The sequence below is a fragment of the Hyla sarda genome, chromosome 6 (genome assembly GCF_029499605.1).
Source record: "Hyla sarda isolate aHylSar1 chromosome 6, aHylSar1.hap1, whole genome shotgun sequence".
In the NCBI taxonomy this organism is placed as follows: domain Eukaryota; kingdom Metazoa; phylum Chordata; class Amphibia; order Anura; family Hylidae; genus Hyla; species Hyla sarda.
The window spans coordinates 295486247-295502209 of NC_079194.1; the positions used below are offsets into that span (position 1 = coordinate 295486247).

Below are 15963 nucleotides of genomic sequence, written 5' to 3' on the forward strand. Positions count from 1 at the left end.
CCTTTAATTTACAAGCAGATGATGTGAATTGTTCCTCTGATTTTTATTTTATATTATTGGAAGGGCAGGGAAGGGGGGGGGGGTATATATGAAGCTTTTCCGTTTCTTCGTTAGTTCTAGAAAAGACTGTTAACACCACAGTGACCAGTTACAATTCAGTTGATACTGGATATGACACAAGACTATAACATAACTTATATACTATTGTATAACTAACCCGTCTGTGATCTGTGATATTCTCCTCAGTTCCTGAACAAGTTTCCTCCATCTCTCTGAACAATTACCAGTCGGTTAATACTCTTGGAGTCACATGGTTATACCCAGGAGGAAAAGTGGATTATTATATAGTTAGTGTAACAGGAGCCGTCAACAACACAATACAAACTAATACTACACAAGAGAATTTCACAGGATTACTACCAGGCAGAGAATATAACGTCACTGTTCAGACAGTCAGTGGGAACTGCAACAAGACATCTGCTCCAGTGATGGCCACTAATGCCACATGTGAGTATCCTCATGATCTGATCTATAGTGACTCTTTATAATCATCATCATTAACCTTGGTTACAGTCACTTAAACCTGACTAAACATTTACTGTATGTGTTCTCATCTGTCTGTATTTTTGTCTTTTTTTGCAGATCCAACCCCACCTGAAAACATAAACTTTAACTCAATTACAACAAGAAATGTGACATTATCTTGGTCAGAACCAGTAGATATGACCGGTGTGAATAAGTCATATATTATAACCTATGGGATATTTCCTTCAACGAACTTAACTGAGACAAGTAACACAACAAATGTCACCCTGCAGAACCTGATATCTGGAAATAACTACTCCATATCTGTGGTCACAGTCGGAGTGCGGGGGTATCAGAGTTCACCTGTCAGCTCATCTTTCTGTACAAGTAGGTTTTTCTTTTAACAGTACTTTTTTTCTTTTAGAAAAATTAATGTCTTTTATGCTATTAGACACACACTTAAATAAATTTTTTGACTATATCTCTCTCCACCAAACCACATGGGAGTATAAATCCTGATTCTACACTCTGTTATTTGCGCATAATCCCCACTATTATAAGGTGCAAACAGAAGATATCAGATACATACCAATAATAAGTATTACAAATATGGAGGACTGCTGGAGAGACGCCACACAACGCACGTTTTGGGATGTCCTTCGACCCCTAGGACAAAGGACATCCCGAAACGTACGTTGGGGTGGCATCTTTCCAGCGGTCCTCCAAATTTGTAATACTTATCATTGGTATGTATCTGATCTCTTGTGTTTGCACCTGATAATAGTAGGAAGTTTCTTTCCACATGGGGATTGTGCAATAAATGGGATATGTGCCTCATATTTTGTATATGTATTTTTTAATGTGGACCTTCTGGAGTGCTGCCTCTTTTCCTCTCAGTGGAGATTCTCCCTTACGTGTGTTTTATTGCAAAATTAATAAATGTAATGTATATCAATAAACTTGTATGTTTTTATGAGTAACAGGTGGCTCCATCCCGTTCCTTTGGTATCATTTAAGTTGCATTGGAGTGCACAGTTGGCTTACATATTTATTAATGCATAATATAGTGCAGCTATTTTGTATTTAACAGCAAGTGTGTTTGTCCTTGTTTGTGGAGAATCCCATTGAATACAATGAGACTCTGCTGCTGCAGAATCTCCTTGCTGAATTCCAATGCGGAATTCCGCAAGGAAATTCTGACGTGTGAATATAGCCCTACAGATACCGAGTACAGATCAATGTCACGTCATCAGCCACAACAATATGTAATATAACAGTGACAAATTAATTGGCTGTAACATATACATTCATAGTATGCATATACATTCATAGTATGCAATATCTGCCAATAACATAACTAAATCAGACCCGGTGTCTATAACTACCTGCACAGGTGTGCACTAATTAGTTTAAACCCTAAAGGACACAATGCGCCTCGGACGTAGCACACCAGGACGTCCATGTACACCCTGTGTCCCGGTGTAATGAAGAAAACTGTGTCCCTGTAGTGGAATGTGACCCTCAACACAGGGACACAGTTTTCTGCTTTACAGCCCGCTCCCTCTCACTCCATCCCCACTACCTGCTCTCACAGGGACGGAGACAAAGTTTCTCCTCACTTCTCCCAGCCTTTCTCTGCACACATCCACTATCCATCCGCTAGAAAAGACTGTTAACACCACAGTGGCCAGTTACAATTCAGTTGATACTGGATATGACACAAGACTATAACATAACTTATATACTATTGTATAACTAACCTGTCTGTGATCTGTGATATTCTCCTCAGTTCCTGCACAAGTTTCCTCCATCTCTCTGAACAATTACCAGTCGGTTAATACTCTTGGAGTCACATGGACAAATCCAGGAGGAAAAGTGGATTATTATATAGTTAGTGTAACAGGAGCCGTCAATAACACCAAACAAACTACTACTACACAAGTGAATTTCACAGGATTACTACCAGGCAGAGAATATACTGTCACTGTTCAGACAGTCAGTGGGAACTGCAGACAGACATCTGCACCAGTGATAGAGGCCACATGTGAGTATCTGATCTACAGTATAATGACTTTTTATAATCATCATCATTCGCCTCAGTTCCTGTCCCTTTTACCTTATTATACATTTGCTGTCTATGTTCTCATCTGTCTGTATTTGATTATTTTTTTTGTGTAGGTCCAACCCCACCTGAAAACATAAACTTTAACTCAATTACAACAAGGAATTTGACATTATCTTGGTCAGAACCAGTAAATATGACCGGTGTGAATAAGTCATATATTATAACCTATGGGATATTTCCTTCAACAAACTTAACTGAGACAAGTAACACAACAAATGTCACCCTGCAGAACCTGATATCTGGAAATAACTACTCCATATCTGTGGTCACAGTCGGAGTGCGGGGGTATCAGAGTTCACCTGTCAGCTCATCTTTCTGTACAAGTAGGTTTTTCTTTTAACAGTTGTTTTTTTCTTTTAGAAAAATGAATGTCTTTTATGCTATTAGACACACACTTAAATACATTTTTTGACTATTTCTCTGTCCACCAAACCACATGGGAGTATAAATCCTGATTCTACACTCTGTTATTTGCGCATAATCCCCATGTGGAAAGAAACTTCCCACTATTATAAGGTGCAAACAGAAGATATCAGATACATACCAATAATAAGTGTTACAAATATGTAGGACTGCTGGAGAGACGCCACGCCAACGCACGTTTTGGGATGTCCTTCGACCCCTAGGACAAAGGACATCCCGAAACGTACGTTGGGGTGGCATCTTTCCAGCGGTCCTCCAAATTTGTAATACTTATCATTGGTATGTATCTGATCTCTTGTGTTTGCACCTGATAATAGTAGGAAGTTTCTTTCCACACGGGGATTGTGCAATAAATGGGATATGTGCCACATATTTTGTATATGTATTTTTTAATGTGGACCTTCTGGAGTGCTGCCTCTTTTCCACTCAGTGGAGATTCTCCCTTATGTGTGTTTTATTGCAAAATTAATAAATTTAATGTATATCAATAAACTTGTATGTTTTTATTAGTAACAGGTGTCTCCATCCCGTTCCTTTGGTATCATTTAAGTTGCATTGGAGTGCACAGTTGGCTTACATATTTATTAATGCATAATATAGTGCAGCTATTTTGTATTTAATAGGAAGTGCGTTTGTCCTTGTTTGTGGAGAATCCCATTGAATACAATGAGACTCTGCTGCTGCAGAATCTCCTTGCAGAATTCCAATGCTGAATTCCGCACGGAAATTCTTATGTGTGAATATAGCCCTACAGATACCGAGTACAGATCAATGTCACGTCATCAGCCGCAACAATATGTAATATAACAGTGACAAATGAATTGGCTGTAACATATACATTCATAGTATGCATATAAATTCATAGTATGCAATATCTGCCAATAACATAACTAAATCAGACCCGGTGTCTATAACTACCTGCACAGGTGAGCACTAATTAGTTTAAACCCTAAAGGACACAATGCGCCTTGGACGTAGCACACCAGGACGTCCATGTACACCCTGTGTCCCGGTGTAATGAAAAAAACTGTGTCCCTGTAGTGGAATGTGACCCTCAACACAGGGACACAGTTTTCTGCTTTACAGCCCGCTCCCTCTCACTCCATCCCCACTACCTGCTCTCACAGGGACGGAGACAAAGTTTCTCCTCACTTCTCCCAGCCTTTCTCTGCACACATCCACTATCCATCCGCTAGAAAAGACTGTTAACACCACAGTGACCAGTTACAATTCAGTTGATACTGGATATGACACAAGCCTATAACATAACTTATATACTATTGTATAACTAACCCGTCTGTGATCTGTGATATGCTCCTCAGTTCCTGCACAAGTTTCCTCCATCTCTCTGAACAATTACCAGTCGGTTAATACTCTTGGAGTCACATGGACAAATCCAGGAGGAAAAGTGGATTATTATATAGTTAGTGTAACAGGAGCCGTCAATAACACCAAACAAACTAATACTACACAAGAGAATTTCACAGGATTACTACCAGGCAGAGAATATACTGTCACTGTACAGACAGTCAGTGGGGACTGCAGACAGACATCTGCACCAGTGATAGAGGCCACATGTGAGTATCTGATCTACAGTATAATGACTTTTTATAATCATCATCATTCACCTCAGTTCCTGTCCCTTTTACCTTATTATACATTTGCTGTCTATGTTCTCATCTGTCTGTATTTGATTATTTTTTTTGTGTAGGTCCAACCCCACCTGAAAACATAAACTTTAACTCAATTACAACAAGGAATTTGACATTATCTTGGTCAGAACCAGTAAATATGACCGGTGTGAATAAGTCATATATTATAACCTATGGGATATTTCCTTCAACAAACTTAACTGAGACAAGTAACACAACAAATGTCACCCTGCAGAACCTGATATCTGGAAATAACTACTCCATATCTGTGGTCACAGTCGGAGTGCGGGGGTATCAGAGTTCACCTTTCAGCTCATCTTTCTGTACAAGTAGGTTTTTCTTTTAACAGTTCTTTTTTTATTTTAGAAAAATGAATGTCTTTTATGCTATTAGACACACACTTAAATACATTTTTTGACTATTTCTCTGTCCACCAAACCACATGGGAGTATAAATCCTGATTCTACACTCTGTTATTTGCGCACAATCCCCATGTGGAAAGAAACTTCCCACTATTATAAGGTGCAAACACAAGATATCAGATACATACCAATAATAAGTATTACAAATATGTAGGACTGCTGGAGAGACGCCACGCCAACGCACGTTTTGGGATGTCCTTCGACCCCTAGGACAAAGGACATCCCGAAACGTGCGTTGGGGTGGCATCTTTCCAGCGGTCCTCCATATTTGTAATACTTATCATTGGTATGTATCTGATCTCTTGTGTTTGCACCTGATAATAGTAGTAAGTTTCTTTCCACATGGGGATTGTGCAATAAATGGGATATGTGCCTCATATTTTGATTATGTATTTTTTAATGTGGACCTTCTGGAGTGATGCCTCTTTTCCACTCAGTGGAGATTCTCCCTTATGTGTGTTTTATTGCAAAATTAATAAATGTAATGTATATCAATAAACTTGTATGTTTTTATGAGTAACAGGTGACTCCATCCCGTTCCTTTGGTATCATTTAAGTTGCATTGGAGTGCACAGTTGGCTTACATATTTATTAATGCATAATATAGTGCAGCTATTTTGTATTTAATAGGAAGTGCGTTTGTCCTTGTTTGTGGAGAATCCCATTGAATACAATGAGACTCTGCTGCTGCAGAATCTCCTTGCTGAATTCCAATGCGGAATTCCGCACGGAAATTCTGACGTGTGAATATAGCCCTACAGATACCGAGTACAGATCAATGTCACGTCATCAGCCACAACAATATGTAATATATCAGTGACAAATTAATTGGCTGTAACATATACATTCATAGTATGCATATACATTCATAGTATGCAATATCTGCCAATAACATAACTAAATCAGACCCGGTGTCTATAACTACCTGCACAGGTGAGCACTAATTAGTTTAAACCCTAAAGGACACAATGCGCCTTGGACGTAGCACACCAGGACGTCCATGTACACCCTGTGTCCCGGTGTAATGAAGAAAACTGTGTCCCTGTCGTGGAATGTGACCCTCAACACAGGGACACAGTTTTCTGCTTTACAGCCCTCTCCCTCTCACTCCATCCCCACTACCTGCTCTCACAGGGACGGAGACAAAGTTTCTCCTCACTTCTCCCAGCCTTTCTCTGCACACATCCAATATCCATCCGCTAGAAAAGACTGTTAACACCACAGTGACCAGTTACAATTCAGTTGATACTGGATATGACACAAGCCTATAACATAACTTATATACTATTGTATAACTAACCCGTCTGTGATCTGTGATATGCTCCTCAGTTCCTGCACAAGTTTCCTCCATCTCTCTGAACAATTACCAGTCGGTTAATACTCTTGGAGTCACATGGACAAATCCAGGAGGAAAAGTGGATTATTATATAGTTAGTGTAACAGGAGCCGTCAATAACACCAAACAAACTACTACTACACAAGTGAATTTCACAGGATTACTACCAGGCAGAGAATATACTGTCACTGTACAGACAGTCAGTGGGGACTGCAGACAGACATCTGCACCAGTGATAGAGGCCACATGTGAGTATCTGATCTACAGTATAATGACTTTTTATAATCATCATCATTCACCTCAGTTCCTGTCCCTTTTACCTTATTATAAATTTGCTGTCTATGTTCTCATCTGTCTGTATTTGATTATTTTTTTTGTGTAGGTCCAACCCCACCTGAAAACATAAACTTTAACTCAATTACAACAAGGAATTTGACATTATCTTGGTCAGAACCAGTAAATATGACCGGTGTGAATAAGTCATATATTATAACCTATGGGATATTTCCTTCAACAAACTTAACTGAGACAAGTAACACAACAAATGTCACCCTGCAGAACCTGATATCTGGAAATAACTACTCCATATCTGTGGTCACAGTCGGAGTGCGGGGGTATCAGAGTTCACCTGTCAGCTCATCTTTCTGTACAAGTAGGTTTTTCTTTTAACAGTTCTTTTTTTCTTTTAGAAAAATGAATGTCTTTTATGCTATTAGACACACACTTAAATACATTTTTTGACTATTTCTCTGTCCACCAAACCACATGGGAGTATAAATCCTGATTCTACACTCTGTTATTTGCGCACAATCCCCATGTGGAAAGAAACTTTGCACTATTATAAGGTGCAAACACAAGATATCAGATACATACCAATAATAAGTATTACAAATATGGAGGACTGCTGGAGAGACGCCACGCCAACGCACGTTTTGGGATGTCCTTCGACCCCTAGGACAAAGGACATCCCGAAACGTGCGTTGGGGTGGCATCTTTCCAGCGGTCCTCCATATTTGTAATACTTATCATTGGTATGTATCTGATCTCTTGTGTTTGCACCTGATAATAGTAGGAAGTTTCTTTCCACATGGGGATTGTGCAATAAATGGGATATGTGCCTCATATTTTGTATATGTATTTTTTAATGTGGACCTTCTGGAGTGATGTCTCTTTTCCACTCAGTGTAGATTCTCCCTTACGTGTGTTTTATTGCAAAATTAATAAATTTAATGTATATCAATAAACTTGTATGTTTTTGTGAGTAACAGGTGTCTCCATCCCGTTCCTTTGGTATCATTTAAGTTGCATTGGAGTGCACAGTTGGCTTACATATTTATTAATGCATAATATAGTGCAGCTATTTTGTATTTAATAGGAAGTGCGTTTGTCCTTGTTTGTGGAGAATCCCATTGAATACAATGAGACTCTGCTGCTGCAGAATCTCCTTGCTGAATTCCAATGCGGAATTCCGCACGGAAATTCTGACGTGTAAATATAGCCCTACAGATACCGAGTACAGATCAATGTCACGTCATCAGCCACAACAATATGTAATATAACAGTGACAAATGAATTGGCTGTAACATATACATTCATAGTATGCAATATCTGCCAATAACATAACTAAATTAGACCCGGTGTCTATAACTACCTGCACAGGTGAGCACTAATTAGTTTAAACCCTAAAGGACACAATGCGCCTCTGACGTAGCACACCAGGACGTCCATGTACACCCTGTGTCCCGGTGTAATGAAGAAAACTGTGTCCCTGTAGTGGAATGTGACCCTCAACACAGGGACACAGTTTTCTGCTTTACAGCCCGCTCCCTCTCACTCCATCCCCACTACCTGCTCTCACAGGGACGGAGACAAAATTTCTCCTCACTTCTCCCAGCCTTTCTCTGCACACATCCACTATCCATCCGCTAGAAAAGACTGTTAACACCACAGTGGCCAGTTACAATTCAGTTGATACTGGATATGACACAAGCCTATAACATAACTTATATACTATTGTATAACTAACCTGTCTGTGATCTGTGATCTTCTCCTCAGTTCCTGAACAAGTTTCCTCCATCTCTCTGAACAATTACCAATCGGTTAATACTCTTGGAGTCACATGGACAAATCCAGGAGGAAAAGTGGATTATTATATAGTTAGTGTAACAGGAGCCGTCAATAACACAATACAAACTACTACTACACAAGTGAATTTCACAGGATTACTACCAGGCAGAGAATATACTGTCACTGTACAGACAGTCAGTGGGGACTGCAACAAGACATCTGCTCCAGTGATAGAGGCCACATGTGAGTATCTGATCTACAGTATAATGACTTTTTATAATCATCATCATTCGCCTCAGTTCCTGTCCCTTTTACCTTATTATACATTTGCTGTCTATGTTCTCATCTGTCTGTATTTGATTATTTTTTTGTGTAGGTCCAACCCCACCTGAAAACATAAACTTTAACTCAATTACAACAAGGAATTTGACATTATCTTGGTCAGAACCAGTAAATATGACCGGTGTGAATAAGTCATATATTATAACCTATGGGATATTTCCTTCAACAAACTTAACTGAGACAAGTAACACAACAAATGTCACCCTGCAGAACCTGATATCTGGAAATAACTACTCCATATCTGTGGTCACAGTCGGAGTGCGGGGGTATCAGAGTTCACCTGTCAGCTCATCTTTCTGTACAAGTAGGTTTTTCTTTTAACAGTTGTTTTTTTCTTTTAGAAAAATGAATGTCTTTTATGCTATTAGACACACACTTAAATACATTTTTTGACTATTTCTCTGTCCACCAAACCACATGGGAGTATAAATCCTGATTCTACACTCTGTTATTTGCGCATAATCCCCATGTGGAAAGAAACTTCCCACTATTATAAGGTGCAAACACAAGATATCAGATACATACCAATAATAAGTGTTACAAATATGTAGGACTGCTGGAGAGACGCCACGCCAACGCACGTTTTGGGATGTCCTTCGACCCCTAGGACAAAGGACATCCCGAAACGTACGTTGGGGTGGCATCTTTCCAGCGGTCCTCCAAATTTGTAATACTTATCATTGGTATGTATCTGATCTCTTGTGTTTGCACCTGATAATAGTAGGAAGTTTCTTTCCACACGGGGATTGTGCAATAAATGGGATATGTGCCACATATTTTGTATATGTATTTTTTAATGTGGACCTTCTGGAGTGATGCCTCTTTTCCACTCAGTGGAGATTCTCCCTTACGTGTGTTTTATTGCAAAATTAATAAATTTAATGTATATCAATAAACTTGTATGTTTTTATTAGTAACAGGTGTCTCCATCCCGTTCCTTTGGTATCATTTAAGTTGCATTGGAGTGCACAGTTGGCTTACATATTTATTAATGCATAATATAGTGCAGCTATTTTGTATTTAATAGGAAGTGCGTTTGTCCTTGTTTGTGGAGAATCCCATTGAATACAATGAGACTCTGCTGCTGCAGAATCTCCTTGCAGAATTCCAATGCTGAATTCCGCACGGAAATTCTTATGTGTGAATATAGCCCTACAGATACCGAGTACAGATCAATGTCACGTCATCAGCCGCAACAATATGTAATATAACAGTGACAAATGAATTGGCTGTAACATATACATTCATAGTATGCATATAAATTCATAGTATGCAATATCTGCCAATAACATAACTAAATCAGACCCGGTGTCTATAACTACCTGCACAGGTGAGCACTAATTAGTTTAAACCCTAAAGGACACAATGCGCCTTGGACGTAGCACACCAGGACGTCCATGTACACCCTGTGTCCCGGTGTAATGAAAAAAACTGTGTCCCTGTAGTGGAATGTGACCCTCAACACAGGGACACAGTTTTCTGCTTTACAGCCCGCTCCCTCTCACTCCATCCCCACTACCTGCTCTCACAGGGACGGAGACAAAGTTTCTCCTCACTTCTCCCAGCCTTTCTCTGCACACGTCCACTATCCATCCGCTAGAAAAGACTGTTAACACCACAGTGACCAGTTACAATTCAGTTGATACTGGATATGACACAAGCCTATAACATAACTTATATACTATTGTATAACTAACCCGTCTGTGATCTGTGATCTTCTCCTCAGTTCCTGCACAAGTTTCCTCCATCTCTCTGAACAATTACCAGTCGGTTAATACTCTTGGAGTCACATGGACAAATCCAGGAGGAAAAGTGGATTATTATATAGTTAGTGTAACAGGAGCCGTCAATAACACCAAACAAACTACTACTACACAAGTGAATTTCACAGGATTACTACCAGGCAGAGAATATACTGTCACTGTTCAGACAGTCAGTGGGAACTGCAGACAGACATCTGCACCAGTGATAGAGGCCACATGTGAGTATCTGATCTACAGTATAATGACTTTTTATAATCATCATCATTCACCTCAGTTCCTGTCCCTTTTACCTTATTATAAATTTGCTGTCTATGTTCTCATCTGTCTGTATTTGATTATTTTTTTTGTGTAGGTCCAACCCCACCTGAAAACATAAACTTTAACTCAATTACAACAAGGAATTTGACATTATCTTGGTCAGAACCAGTAAATATGACCGGTGTGAATAAGTCATATATTATAACCTATGGGATATTTCCTTCAACAAACTTAACTGAGACAAGTAACACAACAAATGTCACCCTGCAGAACCTGATATCTGGAAATAACTACTCCATATCTGTGGTCACAGTCGGAGTGCGGGGGTATCAGAGTTCACCTGTCAGCTCATCTTTCTGTACAAGTAGGTTTTTCTTTTAACAGTTCTTTTTTTCTTTTAGAAAAATTAATGTCTTTTATGCTATTAGACACACACTTAAATACATTTTTTGACTATTTCTCTGTCCACCAAACCACATGGGAGTATAAATCCTGATTCTACACTCTGTTATTTGCGCACAATCCCCATGTGGAAAGAAACTTTGCACTATTATAAGGTGCAAACACAAGATATCAGATACATACCAATAATAAGTATTACAAATATGGAGGACTGCTGGAGAGACGCCACGCCAACGCACGTTTTGGGATGTCCTTCGACCCCTAGGACAAAGGACATCCCGAAACGTGCGTTGGGGTGGCATCTTTCCAGCGGTCCTCCATATTTGTAATACTTATCATTGGTATGTATCTGATCTCTTGTGTTTGCACCTGATAATAGTAGGAAGTTTCTTTCCACATGGGGATTGTGCAATAAATGGGATATGTGCCTCATATTTTGTATATGTATTTTTTAATGTGGACCTTCTGGAGTGATGTCTCTTTTCCACTCAGTGTAGATTCTCCCTTACGTGTGTTTTATTGCAAAATTAATAAATTTAATGTATATCAATAAACTTGTATGTTTTTATGAGTAACAGGTGTCTCCATCCCGTTCCTTTGGTATCATTTAAGTTGCATTGGAGTGCACAGTTGGCTTACATATTTATTAATGCATAATATAGTGCAGCTATTTTGTATTTAATAGGAAGTGCGTTTGTCCTTGTTTGTGGAGAATCCCATTGAATACAATGAGACTCTGCTGCTGCAGAATCTCCTTGCTGAATTCCAATGCGGAATTCCGCACGGAAATTCTGACGTGTAAATATAGCCCTACAGATACCGAGTACAGATCAATGTCACGTCATCAGCCACAACAATATGTAATATAACAGTGACAAATGAATTGGCTGTAACATATACATTCATAGTATGCAATATCTGCCAATAACATAACTAAATTAGACCCGGTGTCTATAACTACCTGCACAGGTGAGCACTAATTAGTTTAAACCCTAAAGGACACAATGCGCCTCTGACGTAGCACACCAGGACGTCCATGTACACCCTGTGTCCCGGTGTAATGAATAAAACTGTGTCCCTGTAGTGGAATGTGACCCTCAACACAGGGACACAGTTTTCTGCTTTACAGCCCGCTCCCTCTCACTCCATCCCCACTACCTGCTCTCACAGGGACGGAGACAAAATTTCTCCTCACTTCTCCCAGCCTTTCTCTGCACACATCCACTATCCATCCGCTAGAAAAGACTGTTAACACCACAGTGGCCAGTTACAATTCAGTTGATACTGGATATGACACAAGCCTATAACATAACTTATATACTATTGTATAACTAACCTGTCTGTGATCTGTGATCTTCTCCTCAGTTCCTGAACAAGTTTCCTCCATCTCTCTGAACAATTACCAATCGGTTAATACTCTTGGAGTCACATGGACAAATCCAGGAGGAAAAGTGGATTTTTATATAGTTAGTGTAACAGGAGCCGTCAATAACACAATACAAACTACTACTACACAAGTGAATTTCACAGGATTACTACCAGGCAGAGAATATACTGTCACTGTACAGACAGTCAGTGGGGACTGCAACAAGACATCTGCTCCAGTGATAGAGGCCACATGTGAGTATCTGATCTACAGTATAATGACTTTTTATAATCATCATCATTCGCCTCAGTTCCTGTCCCTTTTACCTTATTATACATTTGCTGTCTATGTTCTCATCTGTCTGTATTTGATTATTTTTTTTGTGTAGGTCCAACCCCACCTGAAAACATAAACTTTAACTCAATTACAACAAGGAATTTGACATTATCTTGGTCAGAACCAGTAAATATGACCGGTGTGAATAAGTCATATATTATAACCTATGGGATATTTCCTTCAACAAACTTAACTGAGACAAGTAACACAACAAATGTCACCCTGCAGAACCTGATATCTGGAAATAACTACTCCATATCTGTGGTCACAGTCGGAGTGCGGGGGTATCAGAGTTCACCTGTCAGCTCATCTTTCTGTACAAGTAGGTTTTTCTTTTAACAGTTGTTTTTTTCTTTTAGAAAAATGAATGTCTTTTATGCTATTAGACACACACTTAAATACATTTTTTGACTATTTCTCTGTCCACCAAACCACATGGGAGTATAAATCCTGATTCTACACTCTGTTATTTGCGCATAATCCCCATGTGGAAAGAAACTTCCCACTATTATAAGGTGCAAACACAAGATATCAGATACATACCAATAATAAGTGTTACAAATATGTAGGACTGCTGGAGAGACGCCACGCCAACGCACGTTTTGGGATGTCCTTCGACCCCTAGGACAAAGGACATCCCGAAACGTACGTTGGGGTGGCATCTTTCCAGCGGTCCTCCAAATTTGTAATACTTATCATTGGTATGTATCTGATCTCTTGTGTTTGCACCTGATAATAGTAGGAAGTTTCTTTCCACACGGGGATTGTGCAATAAATGGGATATGTGCCACATATTTTGTATATGTATTTTTTAATGTGGACCTTCTGGAGTGATGCCTCTTTTCCACTCAGTGGAGATTCTCCCTTACGTGTGTTTTATTGCAAAATTAATAAATTTAATGTATATCAATAAACTTGTATGTTTTTATTAGTAACAGGTGTCTCCATCCCGTTCCTTTGGTATCATTTAAGTTGCATTGGAGTGCACAGTTGGCTTACATATTTATTAATGCATAATATAGTGCAGCTATTTTGTATTTAATAGGAAGTGCGTTTGTCCTTGTTTGTGGAGAATCCCATTGAATACAATGAGACTCTGCTGCTGCAGAATCTCCTTGCAGAATTCCAATGCTGAATTCCGCACGGAAATTCTTATGTGTGAATATAGCCCTACAGATACCGAGTACAGATCAATGTCACGTCATCAGCCGCAACAATATGTAATATAACAGTGACAAATGAATTGGCTGTAACATATACATTCATAGTATGCATATAAATTCATAGTATGCAATATCTGCCAATAACATAACTAAATCAGACCCGGTGTCTATAACTACCTGCACAGGTGAGCACTAATTAGTTTAAACCCTAAAGGACACAATGCGCCTTGGACGTAGCACACCAGGACGTCCATGTACACCCTGTGTCCCGGTGTAATGAAAAAAACTGTGTCCCTGTAGTGGAATGTGACCCTCAACACAGGGACACAGTTTTCTGCTTTACAGCCCGCTCCCTCTCACTCCATCCCCACTACCTGCTCTCACAGGGACGGAGACAAAGTTTCTCCTCACTTCTCCCAGCCTTTCTCTGCACACATCCACTATCCATCCGCTAGAAAAGACTGTTAACACCACAGTGACCAGTTACAATTCAGTTGATACTGGATATGACACAAGCCTATAACATAACTTATATACTATTGTATAACTAACCCGTCTGTGATCTGTGATATGCTCCTCAGTTCCTGCACAAGTTTCCTCCATCTCTCTGAACAATTACCAGTCGGTTAATACTCTTGGAGTCACATGGACAAATCCAGGAGGAAAAGTGGATTATTATATAGTTAGTGTAACAGGAGCCGTCAATAACACCAAACAAACTACTACTACACAAGTGAATTTCACAGGATTACTACCAGGCAGAGAATATACTGTCACTGTTCAGACAGTCAGTGGGAACTGCAGACAGACATCTGCACCAATGATAGAGGCCACATGTGAGTATCTGATCTACAGTATAATGACTTTTTATAATCATCATCATTCACCTCAGTTCCTGTCCCTTTTACCTTATTATACATTTGCTGTCTATGTTCTCATCTGTCTGTATTTGATTATTTTTTTTGTGTAGGTCCAACCCCACCTGAAAACATAAACTTTAACTCAATTACAACAAGGAATTTGACATTATCTTGGTCAGAACCAGTAAATATGACCGGTGTGAATAAGTCATATATTATAACCTATGGGATATTTCCTTCAACAAACTTAACTGAGACAAGTAACACAACAAATGTCACCCTGCAGAACCTGATATCTGGAAATAACTACTCCATATCTGTGGTCACAGTCGGAGTGCGGGGGTATCAGAGTTCACCTGTCAGCTCATCTTTCTGTACAAGTAGGTTTTTCTTTTAACAGTTCTTTTTTTCTTTTAGAAAAATTAATGTCTTTTATGCTATTAGACACACACTTAAATACATTTTTTGACTATTTCTCTGTCCACCAAACCACATGGGAGTATAAATCCTGATTCTACACTCTGTTATTTGCGCACAATCCCCATGTGGAAAGAAACTTCCCACTATTATAAGGTGCAAACACAAGATATCAGATACATACCAATAATAAGTATTACAAATATGGAGGACTGCTGGAGAGACGCCACGCCAACGCACGTTTTGGGATGTCCTTCGACCCCTAGGACAAAGGACATCCCGAAACGTGCGTTGGGGTGGCATCTTTCCAGCGGTCCTCCATATTTGTAATACTTATCATTGGTATGTATCTGATCTCTTGTGTTTGCACCTGATAATAGTAGTGAGTTTCTTTCCACATGGGAATTGTGCAATAAATGGGATATGTGCCTCATATTTTGATTATGTATTTTTTAATGTGGACCTTCTGGAGTGATGCCTCTTTTCCACTCAGTGGAGATTCTCCC

At 39.4% G+C, this 15963-nt stretch overlaps 1 protein-coding gene across 1 annotated transcript in view; it reads left to right on the top strand.

Annotated features, from left to right (window-relative positions):
• Nucleotides 1-15963, top strand: part of LOC130277524 (receptor-type tyrosine-protein phosphatase beta-like) — a 279946-nt gene that overhangs the window by 152592 nt on the left and 111391 nt on the right. The window contains exons 10-25 of the mRNA XM_056528200.1: nucleotides 247-507; nucleotides 643-912; nucleotides 2315-2569; nucleotides 2704-2973; nucleotides 4396-4650; nucleotides 4785-5054; nucleotides 6477-6731; nucleotides 6866-7135; nucleotides 8539-8793; nucleotides 8927-9196; nucleotides 10619-10873; nucleotides 11008-11277; nucleotides 12681-12935; nucleotides 13070-13339; nucleotides 14762-15016; nucleotides 15151-15420. Coding sequence (XP_056384175.1) covers nucleotides 247-507; nucleotides 643-912; nucleotides 2315-2569; nucleotides 2704-2973; nucleotides 4396-4650; nucleotides 4785-5054; nucleotides 6477-6731; nucleotides 6866-7135; nucleotides 8539-8793; nucleotides 8927-9196; nucleotides 10619-10873; nucleotides 11008-11277; nucleotides 12681-12935; nucleotides 13070-13339; nucleotides 14762-15016; nucleotides 15151-15420 — 4206 coding nt within the window. The remainder of the gene's footprint in view (nucleotides 1-246; nucleotides 508-642; nucleotides 913-2314; nucleotides 2570-2703; nucleotides 2974-4395; nucleotides 4651-4784; nucleotides 5055-6476; nucleotides 6732-6865; nucleotides 7136-8538; nucleotides 8794-8926; nucleotides 9197-10618; nucleotides 10874-11007; nucleotides 11278-12680; nucleotides 12936-13069; nucleotides 13340-14761; nucleotides 15017-15150; nucleotides 15421-15963) is intronic.